The following is a 20,337-nucleotide window of genomic DNA, read 5'->3' as shown; positions in this document are numbered from 1 at the left end:
TTCAACAATTACCCAATTCTCTGCTTCCCACCACAGCGAAGTTTCTCAGTACAGCTGTCCATGCTTATTATAACTGCCTTACTCCCTCATCTCCCATTCAGACCTAATGCATTAAATATCATATGTATGCTTTAACATCCCAAACTATCTTGGGCCCCAAGCCTCAGATTTATATATCCTACTGTTCTCTTGATGTCTACAAGGCAGCTCACTCTTAACATATCCAAAATTGACTCTTGGTCTTCCCACTTAAACTTGCTTCCTCCTATATCTTTAAGTAAATAGTACCACCACATATCTAGCTGCTCACACTCGAAACCTATCAGGCAGCCTTAATTTCTTTGCCTTATCCCTCAAATGTAATCTGTCAGGGTAAGTGTATTTAATTTAATGAAATTAAATTCTCTAGAATCAATTCAGAGGACTAACTTGACTGGGTTCACTGGGGATCTACTGACATTCAACACACGTCCTTACACATAGGAGACACTACACCAAGTTTGTCCAACCCGCAGCCTGTGGGCCACATGTAGCCTAGGACACCCTGAATGCGGCCCAACACATATTCATAAACTTTCTGAAAACACTGAGGTCTTTTGCAATTTTGTTTTATAGCTCATCAGCTATCATTATTTTATGTGTGGCCCAAGAAAATCTATCATATTTTATGTGTGGCCCAAGGCAATTCTTCTAGTGTGGCCCAGGGAAGCCAAAAGATTGGACACTCTGTACTATATACCACAGTCACTGAGAACAGATGGAGCTTCTAAAAAATTGTTTAGGAGCTTACAGAACCTAATAGATACTCTGTTAGGAATGGACATTTTGTTCTGCAGAGAATAACCAGTGGTCACACACAGCATGGCCTCCTCCCATCTGCCTTCATGAAAGTTATACACTGGCAACTTTAAGATTTTTGGAAGATAAATCTTAAAAAGTATACTTATGGACCAAAGTAGAGTTACCACCTAAATGATCCCAAACCAAAACAATTCCTTATGACATTGTGGGATTTAGCTACAGCCCAGGGAACTGGGAACCAGTGTAGGAAATGCTGCTGGGACAGGCTTCTAAATGATGCAGTCTGTGAATCTTACTCCCAAAGGATCAATTTCTGATTTCTGGGAGTCGGGGGTGGGGGTGCTGGAGATGAGGGTGGGAAAAAGACTCTTTCGAGAAATACATTTTAAGGAGAAATCAGAATGCAGACAAGTATAAGACCTGGGTATTGAAGTGAGTGTCCAAACATATGCCTACTAGATATATGGGATCTCAGTGGCTCTGCTGGTTCTATAGCACAGCACATAAAGTGATTTTTGTCCAAAGAAGCGACTACCAAGCCTTTGACCTAGCAGCTGGTACTTAGTGTGTAAATGGTGTCGTGAAGAGGCCAAGAGTACCAGGATAGGTCTGACGCCTTCCGGAAAATAAAGCCTCCTGGGAAGAGGAGACACAGTGATTCTAGAAGGAGACAAAGACGGACCTCCTCACAAGTTGCAATAATATATAGCCTAATTGGTATAGCAGGAAGCTATTCCCTGGGAGTGACTAACTTGGGGTGGCTTGACACATGCTGGTCTGATACATCTGTGCCCAATGGCTCTCTCCTGATGTGCTAGCGGCTTGGTGTTACTGGGCCTGGGCTATTGCATCTGGAAGAAAAGCATAAGGATAAAGCTACTCCAAGGTTTTCAGAATTATATTACTGAGATGATATCCATTATATTAAAAACAGTAGAAGAGACAGGGTGTGGTGGCTCACATCCTGTAATCCCAGAACTTTGGGAGGTCAAGGTGGGTGGATCCCTTGAGGTCAGGAGTTTGAGACTAGCCTGGCCAACATGGTGAAACCTCATCTCTACTAAAAATACAAAAATTTGCTGGGTAGTGGCACACGCCTGTAATCCCAGCTACTTGGGAAGCTGAGGCAGGAGAATTGCTTGAATCCAGGAGGTGGAGGTTGCAGTGAGCTGAGATGGCACCACTACACTCCAGCCTGGGCAACAGAGTGAGACTCTGTCTCAAAAATACACACATATATATATATATATAAATATACAAAAATATTAGCCAGGTGTTGTGGTGTGCACCTGTAGCCCCAGCTATCTGGGAGGCTGGCACATAAGAATCACCTGAACCTGGGAGGCAGAGCTTGCAGTGAGCTGAGATTGTGCCACTGCACTCCAGCCTGGGCGACAGATTGAGACTCTGTCACAATAACAACAACAAAAACAAAAAACAGTAGAAGAATGTTTTCTTTGGACTTTAACATACAAAAGAGAGAGGATTTAACATCTGGGTTGTAGTTCCTGGGAGCTTCAAAACAAGGGAGGTTTTCAATCAAACGTAGAATACAGCTAGGCTGCTGAGTCTTAGACTATTATTTATCTCATTTTATAACTTCTGGTGCACTGTATTTGAATATTTCCCATTCTGAAATAGGAAATAAATAGATTGGAGTTAAATTTCAGCCTAGAGTACAGCACAGACTTGGAGTTAATTTATTTAATGTTTTGCTTTTCCTGATTTAAAAGTCTTAGAGGCAAAAGCTAAACTGTGTTCCCAGGAGGTTACATGAAAGATTAATAGTTGGTATTGGGGAAGCAACCTCATGAAGGCTGGTACAGGAATGCTCTTTGCTTGTTATGGTAATTATCATGATTGGAAAAGGCAGAGACCAGACACTGAAGGACATACTGCAGTATATGTGACAGTTCTGAAAAATGATCCCCCTACATATAGCCTGAATGACTTTGGAATATTCTGCCAGATACTTGTGCAGGTGAGAAATCTATTTCAAACTCCATTTTATATATAACAAAGCATTTTTGCACAGTTTTTCCAAGAATGTAACTATATTTAAATCCACTTTGTTTAGTTAAAAACTTTACCAAAAATTGTTCACTACTTTGGAAAATCATGTCAATAACAATATTACCACTTGTGATGTGATTCACTAATGCAACATGAGTTATCACTGCACTTGTATTCAAAGTGGTATTACATATAGGCGCAAGTATGTATGACTACTTAATTGTTTGCTCATGAAGCTGTTTCTAAATTTTTACATATTAAATATCTATTATTTTATTATAAAATATTTTCATTTACATTATTAAGATATGCTATTTTAATTAGGTGTGCAGGTTTACAATATTATCTAGGAATTTCATTTCAAGATACTGAAGGGAACACTGCAAAATATTTATTATAAAAAGGGGGTATTGGTCTGACAGGGTTTAAACTACTAGCCTATCTGATCTGGCTAGCCCCTTGATCACTTCTTCAATTCTAACTCCTTCCGCTTGCCTCTTTACTCACTAAATTCCAGCAAAACTGCCATGTTTTCTGTTTCTCCAACTCCTGAGGTCATTCTTATCTCCAGGCCTTTATAGCTCCTGTTTTCTCTGGGGTTGATGGAACCAGACTGAAGCACAAGAACACTCTTAGAGCAGTTAACCTTGGCAAGCAGTGCCCTCCTGGGAATGGCAGTGTCCTGAGCACTCATCTACTGTGGCTTTGGCCATGACAGGTGTGGGCTCCAGAGACAAGGAGCTGGGGCTGGTGAACTAGCTTTTAGAAATAGGCTGTTCTTACAGAAAGTGGGGTTGGGGGAAAAAAAAGTACTGGGTGAGAGAAAGAGAAAGAGAGAGAGAAATTGAATTTCTGAACAAGTTATTTTATCTAATAATTGAATTTGAAGGACACTGGCTCCAGCTTGCTACTGGAAAGGAGGCAGTCTGGGAGAACATGGCCTTGAGCTATTTATTGGAGGCTCACTGCTCTAAGAGAAAAGAGAAGGGGAATGTCTGAGCTGGGGAAGTGAACGAATCAGGAAGCTGCCTTGTATCAAAGGTCTGGTGTGAATTCAGCAGTGTTGCTTCTAGAAGCAGAAAGCATGGTTTAGCCAAATATAACTGAGAAGACCACCAACAGAGAAACGAGAATGAAGATGTGTGTTGACTCAGTCACATGTTGAGGCCCAGGAAGAGACAAAAGGATAACAGCAAAAGCACAAATGTCACGTAGGACAGAGAAAGGAGCAGGAAGGAGGTGATTTCCTCTTGTCTAACTCTGCTTGGTGTTCTCGGCAGGCTAAGATGAAAGTCCCTGCTTTTGTGGCGCTTACATTCTCGTGGAGAATTCAGGATATGAAGCCCGATTCCATTTGCCAGAAACATCTGAGTCCTGTCTCTGTTCCAGCCAAGAGTCTCAGGAAGCTTGAAGGTGAATTCATTACAACTGTACTTCCCTCTGCTATCTATGTTCTATGACACATTCTCCAGATCCACAATGACAGGGAGTCCACTGTATCACAAAGCAGCTCACATGTCACAACTCAGCCAGAGGACCCCAAAGGCATCCTGGGCCCTCAACAACACAGGTCTACGTAGGGGAGAGGGAGGCTAGACTGATGCAGTAGGGTTCAGTAGTACACAGCACGCAGAGATGGAGGGAACTGCCGAGGAGTATGAGGACTGGTGGTTGAGTTTCTTTACTGCGGGTGAGGTAGCGTGCACAGGGCCAGAGAATGGCCACAGAACAGCAGTCAGAACAGTGTGCCTGGCTTGCTTCTTTTTATCATTTCAGTGTCAATTCATTTAGTCCTTAAAGGAGGCTTTCCCAGGCTATCTTTCTCCTGCTAGTCACTCTTTATCTTATTACCTTAATTTATTGTCTTTGCTAAATTTTAATGATCTGAATTTACTTTACCTGTTAATCATCTTTTTTCCCTACCAGAATGTGGGCTCCATAAGAGCAGGAACACTATGTATCTAGAGTCTGAGCACCTAGAACAGTATCTGGTATATAGTAGGCACTTCATAAATATTTGTGCAATGAATGAAAAAAATCCATTTTTTAGGTACCTTTTTTTTTTTTTTCCCCTGAGACAGAGTCTCGCTCTGTCACCCAGGCTGGAATGCAGTGGCGTGATCTCGGCTCACTGAAACCTCCACCTCCCAGGTTCAAACAATTCTGCCTCAACCTCCCAAAGTAGCTGGGATTACAGGCACATGTCACCACACCCAGCTAATTTTCATATTTTGAGTGGAGATGGGGTTTCACCATGTTACCCAGGCTGGTCTCAAACTCCCAACCTTGTGATCTGCTCACCTCGGCCTACCAAAATGCTGGGATTACAGGCATGAGCCACCGTGCCTGGGTCAGGTACTTTTTTTTAAAAAAATTAAGAGACAGGGTCTCGCTTTGTAGCCCAGGCCAGATTGCAGTGGTGCAATCATAGCTTACTGCTGCCTCAAATTTCTGGGCTCAAGGGATCCTTCTGCCTCAGCCTCATGAGTAGCTGGGAGTACAGATGTGTACCACCATGCCTGGCTAATTTTGTAATTTTTTGCAGAGATAGGGTCTTGTCATTGTGCCCAGACTGGTCTTGAACTCCAGGGCTCAAGCAATCCTTTGCCTGCCGAGGAAGCAATCCTCATTATCCTGAAGTGTTGGAATTATAGGCATGAGCCACTGCGTCTGACCCATTCTTAGGTACTCTTATCTAAAAGATCATCACATGTATCTACAGATCAATTTGGGGTTACCAATTGTTAGGATAACAATTTAAGACACTTAGTTCATGCCACTAAGAATAATCTGAATAAAGCTACAGGGGGTGGTAGACATCTTGCATCTTATAAAATTAGAACCGCACAACCAAATGCAAAAAAGTCATAGATTCTATGACTTTTAAGACGAAACCCAGAGCCATGAACAATTAGTGAGCTATATATATTAAACTTCCTGATTACATGTTAAAACTATTTACTTTTAAGTATTTTTTTTAAGTGTTTCAAATATTTACTGACTTTGCAAAAACACACCTACATAAACTTTTTCAACCACAGAGCTTTTCTAGCTTTCTAAAATTTCAAATTAGATCTTCTCAGGGGAATTTTGTGTGTGTGTGTTTCTAATAATGGTCCTTTTAGTCATTCAATAACCGACTCCCCCAAATAGAATTATCTGTTTCATAAATATAATGAATATATAAAAAACAGTATTATAACAAGCTTGTAATATATTGACTCCTCATCAAAAAACGGATCCTTTTGATACAGATCCATAGCATCAGTAAAACTCAAGAATTTAAGGGTGCTATAAAACTTCCAAGAATTTTTAACAGAAAAATAACAGCACCCTTGGAAACGAGTACCTAATTCCCATGTTACACATATTCATTAGAATAGAAAATTTATTTTTTGTCATAAAAATGGTATTTTATAGCGAATTGGCTGATCAATTACCAAATTATAATTACAATATATCAAGCTTCTTTAAATGAAAATATTAGCGATGCTTGACTTACCAAATATTCTTCTGTGCCATACAAAGAAACAAACTGCTCATCATCTTCTAATTCTCTAGCTGCACCAAAATCTGTGAGTTTGTACACAGACTGTCCATCTTCCCCTATAACACGCATGATATTTCCTGGCTTGATATCACGGTGCACTATGCCATTCTCTCGAAGATGATTCATTCCACCCACTTCAACAATATAAAACAAAAGAAGTCATAATGTATTTAGGTGTATGTGTGCATGTCTCAAATTCATTGATATAGTCACCCAAACTTAATATAAATTTTTCTATAATTTGGTTCAAAGTAATTTTACTCAAAGAATAGATAATAAATAAACATACATAATATCTTATGTTTTAGTTATAAGAAGTTTTAGAATGATAAAAATTAATGTGGCCTTAAGGAAGAATCCAGTGTCTCTTAAGTACTACCAGGAAAATGTAACAAAACAGTCTTAAGCATATGATTTCTTGAATTACTTTGGTTATATGTATGTGGGTGACTGTTTAAACATAAAAATAATAAAGATTCCCAAAAAAGATATCAATCTTTCACCAGAGTTTTACATTTCTTTATCTTGCGAGAAAAATTCCCTAAAAAGTAAACTGGACTCAGTATGTAAAACACCAAAAAAGAAACAGAAAAACAGCAAAGTGTCAAACTTGTTTCCATAAACATGTATTCTCATATGCTTGACACTATTCCAAAAAGCCCATTTTCTTTTCTCTTTTCTTAAGGGCAAAGTTGTCTACTGTGCTGAAATTAAGCTATTTTGTCTAACTGACAGGCACTGTCAGTGATAACTTTATACATTTGCTTGAGGGCTGATAGATGAACGTTCAAATTCAAAATAAGTAAAAGGTTTAGGGGTATCAATGTATAATTATTAAAACTCAGGACTACCAGTATACTTAGGAAGACATCATATCCATAATTTCTATCTGATTAAACAGGCTGTAGCATACTAGTAATATCGTATCTCTCATTGTATCCTCAACTAACTAATCACTCTGCTTCCAGTGTCAAGTTCAAGAATTCCCACCAACCTTTTACCTTCTTTATCACTTGACTTTTTCCCAAACCTCAAATATTTGATTCATTTATTTTAAGATGTTATTTCCTTTGATTGCAGTACTTTTTTAAAAAATAAGTTCACTGAGATATAATTCACACACAACATTCACCTTTTTAAAGCGTACAATTCAGTCAATTTTAGCATGGTCACAGAGTTGTACAACCATCACCACTAACTTCAGAATACTTTTGTCACACCAAAAAGACACCTCATACCCAACTCTGTCTTCTCCTGATCCCCCAGCAACCACTAATCTGCTTTCTGTCTCTATGGATTTGCCTATTTTTGACATTTCATATAAATGGAATCACATAAATTGCGTCTGGCTTCTTTCACTTAGCATGTTTTCAGGTTCATCCATGTTGTGGCATATATAACTACTTCATATCTTTTTGTAAACAAATAATATTCCATTGTATGGACATACCACATTTTTGTTTATCTATTCATCAGTTGAGGGACATTCGGGCTGTTTTCATCTTTTATTTTTTGCTATTATGAATAATGCTGCTAAGTACACTGGAGTACAAACTTTTATATGGATATGTTAATTCTTTGGGATATATATGTAGCAGTGGAATTGCTGGGTCATTTGGTCAAAAGTTAAACAATTCTATATTTAACTTTTTGAGGAACTTCTAGGCTGTTTTCCAGAATGGCTGTATCATTTTACAATCCTACCAGCAATGTATGAGGATTCCAATTTCTCCATATTCTTGCCAACACTTGTTGTTGTTCAATTTTTTTTTTTTTTTGAGATAAGAGTCTTGCTTTGTTGCCCAGGCTGAAGTGCAGTGGTACAATCATGGCTCACAGCGGCCTCAATCTCCTGGACTCAAGTTATCCTCCCACCACAGCCTCCCGAGTAGCTGGGACTACAGGTGCATGCCACCATGCTTGGCTATTTTTTATTTTATTTTTTGTAGAGACGGGGGCTCACTATGTTGCTCGGCCTGATCTTGAACTCCTGGACTCAAGCAATCTGCCTGCCTCCACCTCCCAAAGTGCTGGGATTACAGGCGTGAGCCACCATGGTTGGCCGTGTTTGTCTTTTTGATATTAGTCATTTTCATTGGTATAAAGTGGTATTTCATTGTGGTTTTGATGAGCATTTCCCTAATAACCAATGATGTTGGTTATTAATTGATTAATTAATGTTGAACTTTTTTATGTACTTGTTAGCCACTTATGTATCTTCTTTGGAGAAATGCCTATGCGAATCCTTTGCCCATTTTTAAATTGGGTTATTTGGCTTTTTATTGCTGACTTGTCTGGATAAAAATTCCTTGTCAGGTGCATGATTTACAAACATTTTTTTTCTCATTCTATGGGCTGTCTTTTCACTTACCTGATGTCCTTTGAGGCACAAAAATGTTTAATGTTGATCAAGTCCAATTTATGTATTTATTTTTGTTATTTGTGTTTTTGGTGTCGTATCTAAGGAAGCATTGCATAAAGGTCTTTAGTTTTGAATGTAAGATGTTTTTAAAAAATTCTGTTATTAAATTTTATATATAAATGAAATCACATAAATAAACAAACATACCCACATCTCGCAAAACAATTAAGAATTCAGATTCTGGTAGTCCATAGGCATTAGAAGGCTCTTCTAAAACAGTGTATAAACTCCCACATGGGCAAAATTCCATAATAAGTACTTTATGTCTTGTTGTTGTCTGAAAAAAAAAAAAAAATCATTGGGAATCAACATAAAAAATAAATTTTGATTATATGTCAGTACTTATCTGATTTCATTTAAATGTAGGATTTGTTACAATGATGAAAGCACTTTGCTTCACCTGAGATTCAGTATCTGTTGTCCATACACATATAAGAATTAACATCTTCCAGCCAGGCGCGGTGGCTCACGCCTGTAATCCTAGCACTTTGGGAGGCTGAGGTGGGCAGATCACGAGGTCAAGAGATTGAGACCATCTTGGCCAACATGCTGAAACTCCATCTCTACTAAAAACACAAAAATTAGCTGAGTGTGGTGGCACACGCCTCTAGTCCCAGCTACTCGGGAGGCTGAGGCAGGAGAATCACTTGAACCCAGGAGGCAGAGGTTGCAGTGAGCCGAGACGCCACCGCAGTCCAGCCTGGCGACAAAGCGAGACACTCCATCTCAAAAAAAATAAATTAACAAAATAAATAAATAAAAAGAATTAACATTTTCCAAATTCCTATTAAGAAGTTGGATTTGTTTCTGAAGACAAACCACAGTAAAAAGTAGCTAAATCTGAACTACAAAATCATTGGTACAATGTTACGATGGTTTTGTTAAAATTATCTTAAATTTCTTTTCTTTTTTTTTTGAGACAGAGTCTTGCTTTGTCTCAGAGCAACCTCCACCTCCAAGGTTCAAGTGATTCTCCTGCCTCAGCTCCCAAGTAGCTGGGAGTACGGGCATGCTCCACCATGCTTGGCTGATTTTTCTATTTTTTTGCAGAGATGGGGTCTCACTATGTTGCCCAGGCTAGTCTTGAACTTCTGGGCTCAAGCAATCTGCCTGCCTCAACCTCCCAAAGTGCTGGGATTGCAAGCTTGAGCCACCACACCCAGTCACTTGAAATTCTTTATTTCTTTTTTTTTGAGATGGAGTCTGGCTCTGTTGCCCAAGCTGGAGTACAGTGGTGCGATCTCGGCTCTCTGCCTCCCGGGTTCACGCCATTCTCCATTCTCCTGCGTCAGCCTCCCAGGTAGCTGGGACTACAGGCACGTGCCACCACACCCAGCTAATTTTTTTGTATTTTTAGTAGAGACGGGGTATCACCATGTTAGCCAGGATGGTCTCAATCTCCGGACCTCGTGATCCGCCCGCCTCAGCCTCCCAAAGTGCTGGGGTTACAGGCGTGAGCCACCGCGCTAGCACTGAATTTCTTATGTATAACAGTACATTTAGGACAACAGTTCTTCTAACCTCTTAAAACGAATTTTTCTTATGATGACTACTGTTACTTCAAGGAATGGAGTCCTATCCTTAAAAATAAATGAGGAGCAGAACAGCTGAGTTGTCCCTCTTGCAGCAAAGCTCCAGTCTGCTCATTTGCATCTGAGCTGCTCATTTGTTTTAAACCTTAATTTTAACATACCATTGATTATAATGCTTCATCAGTTTAATAACAGCTTTACGGGGAAAAAGAAATACCATCAAATTACATATACACAATGATCATAAGATGCACACCAATTTCAGAACCTGAAAATGTGAATGAGTCTTAAAATCTACTATTCATCTCCAACTTTTTATCCTTTCTTTCTTTTATAATTTTTTTCTACGTATGTCCAAAACACTTTTATAAAATATTTTAAATTACTCTCTGGCAGTCATTTCAAAAGAGAGAGAGAAGTAACTAGAGATAACGAATTAATATTTTGGTGTTTTTTTTCCAGTCTTTTTCCTATGAATCAAATAATGTCATAGATACATAATGCTGTTTGCATATTACACTGTATATATTAAGATCATACTACATATATATTTTTAATCTTGATTCTTCTCACATAACATCATATATAAGGTGTTCTGAGAAGATTAAAATTTTGGTAAATATCTCTTTTCATTACCACTTAACTACTGTGTGGTAAAATTAACTTTACCCAAAGAGAAGTCAGGCTTTGCCCCTGGCTATTGGAAAGTGATCTCTGCCCCCTGAAATGTCCTATCTGAAAGAACAAGACTTCTGTCTCTCTTCCTCTGGGGGCTTTGGCCACTGGAGATCCTAACAGCATGATTTATGATGGGGGCTTTAGAACACACCGTATGAGTTCTGCCCTCCAGAGGAAATGGAGACTAAAGGAATTACCTCAAACCTCTGGAAGGGGCTGGGGACTAAAGGTCAGCGATACAGGCAATAAGTGATCCAGCCTCAGTAAAAACCCTGGACACCAAAGGCCTGGGTGAGCTTCCCTGACTGGCAATACTGCATGCATACTGTCATACATCAATGCTGAGACAGTAATGTGTCCCTCGGGACAAAGAAGCTTCAAGTTTGGAACCCTCCCACATTCCACGCTTTGTGTCTCTTCCTCTGGCTAGTTCTAATTTCTATTTTTTTGCTACAATAAAACAGTAATTATAAGTACAGCACTCTCCTCAGTTTTGTGAGTCATTCTACTTTCCAGCAAATTACCAAATCTGAGTGTCATGGGCAACCCCCATATTTGCATCCAGCTGGTATGATGCGAGAGTAGTCTTGTGGGAACTGTTCTCTCTGTGCAGTCTGCCAACACAAACTCCTTTGCAATTGGTATCAGAAGTCTTGAGCAGACTTGGCAGTCTGGAAGGCTATGCTCTTAACCTTGAGTTTGGCTAATTTCAGTTAACTATATGCCACATATTCTAATTTATTCAACTTATTTAACCACTCTTTATTATAAACAGCATGCCAATTAAATCTTTATGCATAAAATTTCTGATTACTTCCTAAGAAATAATCACTAAAAATAAAATCACTAGAATAAAGAGTATAAACTGCATTTTTTCCCCAGAGATTTTATTGATTGCTCATGTTTAAAGGGATTAAAATAATTTCTATTTCCATTATTTCTAGATTACGTTTCCTAATGACATTCTTACTTCCACCATTTCCCCTTATAAAAATCAATTTTTTATAATTGGACTTCATATCTTAAACTCTAGGACTCTTGAACTTTTTATTCTTTCGTGAAATAAAAAATTTTTATTTTTTTAAAAGTTCGTTTTTTTTGTAATTAGTTTTTCTTTTTATAATTATTTGACTTGTTACCTTTTTCTAGTAATAATACTGGTAACCACATTCAATACCCTTTTATTTCTTTATTTATTTTTTTGAGACAGGGTCTCACTCCATCACCCAGGCTAGAGTACAGTGGCACAATATGGTTCACTGTAGCCTTGATCTCTCAGGCTCAGGTGATTCTCCCACCTCAGCCTCCTGAGTAGCTGGAACTACAGGTGCACACCTCCATGCACGGCAAATTTTTGTATTTTTTACAGAGACGGGTTTTGCCATGTTGCCCAGGCTGTTCTCGAATTCCTGAGCTCAAGTGATCCTTTCTTTCTTTTTTTTTTTTTTTCTGAGATGGAGTCTCGCTCTGTTGCCAGGCTGGAGTGCAGCAGCACGATCTCAGCTCACTGTGACCTCCGCCTCCCAGATTTAAGCAATTCTCCTGTCTCAGCCTCCTGAATAGCTGGCACTACAAGTGCGCACCACCACGCCCAGCTAATTTTTGTATTTTTAGTAGAGATGGGGTTTCACCATATTGGCCAGGCTGGTCTCAATCTCTTGACCTCATGATCTGCCTGCCTCAGCCTCCCAAAGTGCTGGGATTACAGGTATGAGCCACCGCACCCAGCCACACCTGGCCACCCCCTTTTATTTCTTATACTACTGTTTCTGATTCCATTTTTATGATATTTTATTTCTATTGTTCTATGTATTCAAGAATCCTTTAGGATAGAGTATTTGGTTGTACAAACCCCAATTTTCAACGGTTTTTTAAAAAAAATCCATTTTTTAATATTAGGTTCTATCTCTTGACTCATAACTACAATAAATGTAAGATTAACTAAAGTTTTACTACTTACCTCCTCTTCAATAGCAAATAATTTGACAATATTTTTGTGATTGAGTTTTTTCAACACTTCAAATTCTCTCATTTGAACATCCACTGGACGAAGGAAGCTTATGTTATTAAATACTTTGATAGCAAATAAATCACCAGTTTTCTTTAAAAAAAGAGAGAAATGTTTTATTTATTCATAATATTGTAAAAGAGATTAAAAGGTAGCATTAAAACTAGTTATTGCAACTTATTTTCTTATAGAATATCATGCATCTTTTAGGCACAGGGAATCTGTACTAGGACTCTTAACTTTTCTAAAAAGTTAAAATGAATCAATTAACTGCTCAACATTTCTTTCAAATTACACCTTTTGGAATTTAGAAATGTATATTTTCTTTCATATCATAAAGCTTTCATGAGGATACAGTGGGGCAAAAATCATCATACATCGGAAGATAAAAGCTATAATAATATCAAAAGCAAAATCATCTTTCAGAGAGGAAATAGAAAGTGAAACTCACAAGTGCTTCTCCAAGGCTTAATAATTTTAAACAAATCAAAGCAGGACAGAGAGACTGAGCACTGTATTCCACCTATGAGATTTTTATTAAGAATATCAAAGTAATGCAATTAACTTTTCAGAATTATTTTGTAGCTAGGACAATGTTGAGGGGGGGGGATGGGGAAAGCAGGAGTTGCAGAGCGAGGCTAAAGCAGACTTCCTGGTTGGATTCTACCCCTGCTGCCCTGGGTTACTTTCTGCAACTCTACCTAGATGACCAGGGCAGGCTGTTCCTTCACAGACCCTCTCTAGACGATTAAAGGCATTTATTTCTTCTTCTCTACTGATGTATCACAGCATCCCATTCTCACTCTTTCATGACCTACTGAAATAGATCACACACAAAATTACAAAGCACAGCTGTAGTTGGGAGGGAATCTTAGAGGTTCTAAACACACGCTTACATTTCAGGTAAATAAACATCATATTCGTATGTTCTTCTTATTAACCTTCCTTTAAGATTCTCTTTCAGACCCTCTCACTTCCTTCCAGTCACTCTAATGAGCAAGCCTCTCCCTCGTGGCCAGTCCAGATCTTGAGTTTAGCCTTACATTTTCCCCCATTCATCCAAGGTTGAACTTCCTTAGAGCACGCAGGAAAATCCTTTTCTCTTTGAGCCTGGATTTCAAGCACATTTCATGGCTAAAGACATTTCATGGCTCTCTATCAGGACCTCTGTACTGTTCCTGCTTTGGAGCCTTCTTTATACTTTCCACAGATTCACCACGTGGAGCTATCATCCTCCTCTCTCACTCCAGAATCGCATGATCCTTTTCTTAAGGCCATTTAACTGCTTCATAATCCTATGTGATTCCCCTCACCCTGGTCACACAAAATGCACAAATTGATATATATTCTCTCCAGAGGAAAATGAAAGATGAAAGAGCCAATGACCATTTTCAGACATACGAAAAGAGAAGAATTTAACTATAGTTCAGTTTCACTCTTTTTCCCTTAGTTCAGCAAGGGTAAAGACACTGCCAAATCTATGTATCACCCAACAGAGTGATTTTTCTTAAGCTGAGACAGACCTCAAACTCAGTCTAAAAGTAGGAGAAACCTAACAGAGGAGCAAGCAGGGAAAATAATACAATTTTGCAATATACCCACTGACCTCACGGTCATTATTTTCCAAACTTGTGTAGACTACATCATGCCTGTGAGATTATCGGGATATAGGTGGAAACGTACCATTTTCCCTTTATTCACCTACACAGTCATCTATTATTCACTAAGTCAAAGTGTATACAAATAATAGAGACCCATATATATATTCTATATATACGTGTGTGTGTATATATATATCCATATGTGCAGATCAACACATCTGTCAACTCTCTTCCCTTCAACTTCACCATGAATATACACATCCACACTCATACATTAGTAACTAAAAGCAATTTAATGAAAAAGAGATTAAGTAGGTAATATACTTTGAATGACAAGTAATACATGTAAGAATTTGGTCATTCTAAGAAATAATATAAAAGGGTTAATATCATGGTAAAAATCCTTAAATAGTTAAAGGGAAGCAGGATTTTTTGAAGGATATAGTCCTAAACACTTGAAATTGCCGTCATTAAGAACAAACATGGTTTCTCAAAGCACCTTCCTAGGAAAACTGTTGGGGACTAAATATTAGACTGGGCCTCGGCCATCTTTTTCGTGTGTGTGTGTGTGTGTGTTTCTAGTAGAGACAGGGTTTTGCCATGTTGCCCAGGCTGGTCTCAAAACTCCTAGACACAAGCAATCCACCTGTCTTGGCCTCCCAAAGTGCTGGGATTATAGGCGTGAGCCATTACGTCCGACGTGGCAATCTTTTAATTAATTCTTATATTTCTCAAATCCTCATTTTAGATTTCCACACTATAATGGGTAAATATTTGTTTCCTTTGGAGAGCTTCAGGTTGTCTTGGGGTAGTCTAATCAGTCTTCATTCATTCACTTATTCTTTCATTCAGCAAACATTTTAGAGTGTATACTATGTGTAGTCATTTGCATGAAGCACAGAGTATTTAAGTAAGGAAAGAGGAGCAGGATATGTGATGTATCTTCTAGTGCCAGGCCCTTTCAATATGTCTCATCCAGTCTCTATCACTATTGACTATCTCTCATCCCATCAGCTTCCAATTTACTTCCTTTCTAATCCGTCCTGCTACTAAACTTGAAACTGTGTCCAGGGACTGCACATTAGCTATAGTTACATTCACTAGGTCTGCCACAGTGCCTGACACATACCAAGTGATAATTAAAAGTTTGTTAATTTGGACTACAGGAAGATAAGATGATCAGATGTGTTCTCAATGCTAAATTCTGAGTCACTAGTCATTTTCTCCTTGGTATAAAACAAAAGCAATTTCTAGGATGGGGTACCCAGGATCGATCACAAGTAATCTGAGTAAGAATCCAGAGCTTGTGGATAATCCTAGATACAGGGGGAGGAAAGCTAAAAGTTGTCCGTATGGTACTTCTGATTCATTCTCTATGAGCCATAAAGGTTGTTTATAGTCAATATTCTCTCCCCAGAGGAAATGGCCCCTCCCCGATGTATGCTTATCTCATCGTCACTGACAGAACTGACTAGCAGTCTCAAGAATACAGGAAAAGAGGAAGCAATTCCTCTCTACTAAAACTTTAGGGCCCTATTTCTGAAAATAAGGATTTAGGAAGCTCCAAACATCATTTAGCTCCAAAACAAATTCATGGCACTGCAAAATTAGTTATTATTTGTATTATAAATGAACTGTGTACTCCATTTTTCCAGCTTCTTTCCCAGAATAGACTCTTTTTCCAGCATCCTTCCCAGAATAGGAAGTTTAATTATCTTCGATTTCTTCATTTTAAATTATTTTAACTATTTTTAATTTCATCCTCCACATGGATTCTGACACAAAATCCTTTTTGGTTCTTGAAGTGCCTCTGGGAATAATCTTATTTTATTCCCACTTCCACTACCAGGTTCTGATTACCTTATACGAAAATATGGTCTTTTCAACCTGGGCTCCTAGTTGAGAATCTCATTTTACTCCCATCTGTTTTGTAGCATGCTGTTTTAGTGGGAGTACTAACCCTTACCAGAGCCTATCAGAAACACCTGTGAGTTCCCCTCCAACTACACATCTGCCTCCCTACCATCCAAAATGCTACATCAAATGCTACCTCAACTCATTACACTGAACTTCTGTCAGTGAAATCACTCTCTACCATAGGGGAGCTGCAGTAATCTTTCCCAGTCCATTTTCGACCAATCTGTTTCCCTCCACTCACTAACACTTAACCTCTGCCACCACTGAGTAGATAGTTCACTGTCTGACACAGCTATGCCTTAAATAACCACAAAAATCATTAAAACAATTTCTTCAGACAAAGGGATCAAAATCACCAAGTCACACATTTTAGCGTAAGCATGCATCTTAGAACAAAATACATACAGTGATAAAAGGTCTTCAAAGTTTTCTCTGTACCAACCTTATGTCTTCCACGAAAGACATTTGCAGTAGCTCCTTGGCCTAAAATATCAGATAAAAGCCACAGATGATTAGAAGTGCTCTGCATCTTGGCTGGATCAGGCAATCCTCTTGCTATACTAAGAGAAAAAAAAAATTTGCAAATATGTTTTAAGGGAGTAACACAGTTAAGAAACAAACGTTAGCTGTTTTTAGTCTCAAGTAAGATCACCCATTATCTGTTGCTGAATTGAAGTGTATAAACAGTTCAATATAAATATTTAAGTTTCAAAGTATTTTCAAGTCATAAGTTGCTAATTGATATGGTATAAACTAGTCAAAATATGAACCATTATGATTCAAGTTAGATTTTCCTCTGGAGAGATGGATCTGAATGTTCAGTTCTAGCCAAGGTAGATTTTTACTTTCAACTTTTTAATCAATATCACTTTCTGTGCTTAACTCTTTGGTATCACCTTGTCTGTTTTCATTTGTCTAAAATTCTGCAGGGATGACCAAAATTTGACGTAATGGTATAAATGGATTATTAAGAGTAACTTTAAGTTGAAGATTAAAGCAAGATGCCATTTTCCCCATGATCATCATTTTGATTACATTATTTCCCTTTAAGTTAGTATACACTACACATACTATAATAAAATACAATAATATGACAAAAAAAAAAATCTAAGTTTCAGCTGACAGCAGTGGCTCATGCCTGTAATCCCAGCACTTTGGAAGGCCAAGGTGGGCAGATCACCTGAGGCCAGGAGTTTGAGACCTTGGATAACATAGAAAAGCCCTGTCTCCAGAAAAAATACAAAAATTAGCCAGGTATGGTGGCAGGCGCCTGTATCCCAGCTACTAGGGAGGCTGAGACAGGAGAATCACTTGAACCCGGAAGCAGAGGCTGCAGTGAGCCGAGATCGTGCCACCCCATTCCAGCCTGGGTGACAGAGCAAGACTCCATCTCAAAAAAAAAAAAAAAAAATCTAAGTTTCTAGCAATCTTCAAGGCTAAAATGCTGTGTGAGTTTTGAAAAAAAAAACATTAACCAATGACATACATTCAATTTAATTAACTTATCACAGGGCTGAAAGAAACATCTATTTCTCAGTCGGGTGTAGTGGCTCATGCCTGTAATCCCAGTACTTTGGGAGTCCAAGGCGGGCGGATCACAAGGTCAGGAGTTCGAGACCAGCCTGGCCAATATGGTGAAACCCCTTCTCCATTAAAAATACAAAAAAATTAGCCAGGCGTGGTGGTGCATGCCTGTAATCCCAGCTACTCAGAGGGCTGAGGCAGGAGAACTGCTTGAACCCGGCAGGCAGAGGATGCAGTGAGCTGAGATCGCGCCACTGCACTTCAGCCTGGGTGAAAGAGCGAGACTCCACCTCAAAAAAAAAAAAAAAACCAACAAAAACAATAAAAACCAACACCTATTTCTCTTCTAATTTTGTCTTTGTCAGTGAGAGTGATATTGTTACTTACCTCCTTCAAATATTTTGAAAGATTAATTTAAGACATAATTTAAGGTGTTTTAAAATAAAAGTAATAATGTAAAATATAATAAATATAGAAAAAATTACTTTGCTTCCTTCAGAGCAGGGAAACACTAATGAAAACAAATGTTGCCATTGCATAATATTTCCATAAGCTAAAATTTCATCTACACAATCTACACAGAACCTGACAAGTATAAAGGAAAGGTGCAAAAATTATTATTCCTGAAAAGTTACGAACTCTTCTGAAATTAAGGATAGTTTCTCCAACCTCCAAGTATAAATATATAAACGTACCAAGTAGCCTGTATTATCAAGTCTTTAATACTGAAAAGCTATGGATCTATCAAGGTATACAAAATATCCAAGCTCCACATTGGACTAAAATTGATGTATGCTAACATAGCATAAACACTAGTCCTACCATGCCCCCTTAAACCTGCTGTACTGTCATCAAAACATGGATTTTAATATCCCTCCACAGTAAGTTAAAGCAAAAAGTAGTATGCTAGAGTAGGTATTCTGCGATGAATTAATGACCACCAATATCCCCAAGTTGGGTTAGGAATATGCAGAATGGTCAGGGGTCTCAATTTTACCAATCACAGATACAGCAGGATATTTTTATATAATTTTACTACCCATCTAATTTAGATAAATTTTATATACGACTACTGGAAATAAGCAATAAAAATAAGATTTCCTTTTCACAAATAAGGAATACACATTTGTCAGTTATTACATTTCATTCACGACACAATAATAAACGTCTCAACCATCTAATGAAAAACCTTCCCTAATCAATGTAACTATAAATGGCAAATAGTACCATTAGGTACCTATATGTATGTACCTTCAGAATAATAAGAAAAATATTTATCAGCTAAGGTATCTGTTCTCTATGCAGATACAAAACTATGGTTTCTGTTTAAGAGTAATTACAATAGTGGTCAGGGGAAATATCTTTTGAAACTATCTTCCAATAACTCCATAATAACATGCTAAAACATGACTCAGCACACCCACAACGTGCTTGCCATATACATCGTCCCAAATTTTTGACAAGCATATAGGCAGGCATTCAACAAGTATGTTGCTGATGATGCCGTGTTCAGCCTACTTCCTTAGACTGTCCAAAACGAAAGTTACTATTTGTTGAGGGATGAAAACAGGTTTGACGACATGGCCTATGGACAAAGTTCCAGGATTTCCAAACTCTACCCCTATGTGATTCATACACTGGGGCTTCCAGAGTGGAAAAGACCTGTCTTTGGTTATACATTTGGCAATTACTTGGGAGTTGTTTTGAGGCCACCTACTAAAAATACCTGGGATAGAGACTACAAATTAAACCCATAAGTCAGGTAGACGAGGAGCAAGGAACGTCTGGGAATTCGTATTTCATAGGCATATATTTAAAATATCTTAGGCTTCTAGTTTCCGGTGTGAGTCAACCTCTGCGGACAGAACATCACTAAAACTCTAAGGAAACGTCTCTTTTTAATCCTCTGAAAATTCAATGCATTTAAAAACTGCCAGTTGTGTCCACTCTCGGAAAGAGGGTAGAAAACAGCGAATCTAACTTCAAGGGAAAGAGGTGCCCCTGCCTCCCCGGACAGCCAGGGCCCAGGCCCGGTAACGGGAGTCGTCCTCTTTGTGCCCAAAGCCCCCGGACGGGATGCAGGTCGAGGACCGGCCGCGCGGCGAGGAGCGGGGATGCAGGGAAGAGGGCCCGCGCGACCATTCCACCGGCTACGGCCGCCCCTGACACAACCCCAGAGGCAGTGTCCGCGCAGCCTGGGTCCTGGATGGCTTGGCCTCGGGTCGTGCTGGGCTTCTCCGTGCGCCCGCCCCCGCCCCCGCTCTGACTCAGCATCCCAGCCTCCCACAGGG

The 20,337-nt window shown here is 38.8% G+C and overlaps 1 protein-coding gene across 1 annotated transcript in view; it reads right to left on the bottom strand.

Moving 5' to 3' along the window:
- The window catches only part of TBK1 (TANK-binding kinase 1), an 85,170-nt gene extending 65,032 nt beyond the window's left edge, over positions 1-20,138 (bottom strand). The window contains exons 1-5 of the mRNA XM_011929377.1: positions 19,968-20,138; positions 16,965-17,005; positions 12,957-13,097; positions 8,934-9,063; positions 6,317-6,498 (exon numbers count right to left, since the gene is read on the bottom strand). Coding sequence (XP_011784767.1) covers positions 6,317-6,498; positions 8,934-9,063; positions 12,957-13,028 — 384 coding nt within the window. The 5' untranslated portion in view covers positions 13,029-13,097; positions 16,965-17,005; positions 19,968-20,138. The remainder of the gene's footprint in view (positions 1-6,316; positions 6,499-8,933; positions 9,064-12,956; positions 13,098-16,964; positions 17,006-19,967) is intronic.
- Between the last annotated feature and the right edge of the window lie 199 nt (positions 20,139-20,337).

Source organism: Colobus angolensis, unplaced genomic scaffold, assembly GCF_000951035.1.
Source record: "Colobus angolensis palliatus isolate OR3802 unplaced genomic scaffold, Cang.pa_1.0 Scaffold80, whole genome shotgun sequence".
Taxonomy (NCBI): domain Eukaryota; kingdom Metazoa; phylum Chordata; class Mammalia; order Primates; family Cercopithecidae; genus Colobus; species Colobus angolensis.
The sequence above is the reverse complement of the archived record's forward strand: the minus strand, read 5'-3'. Positions and strand labels throughout refer to the sequence as shown.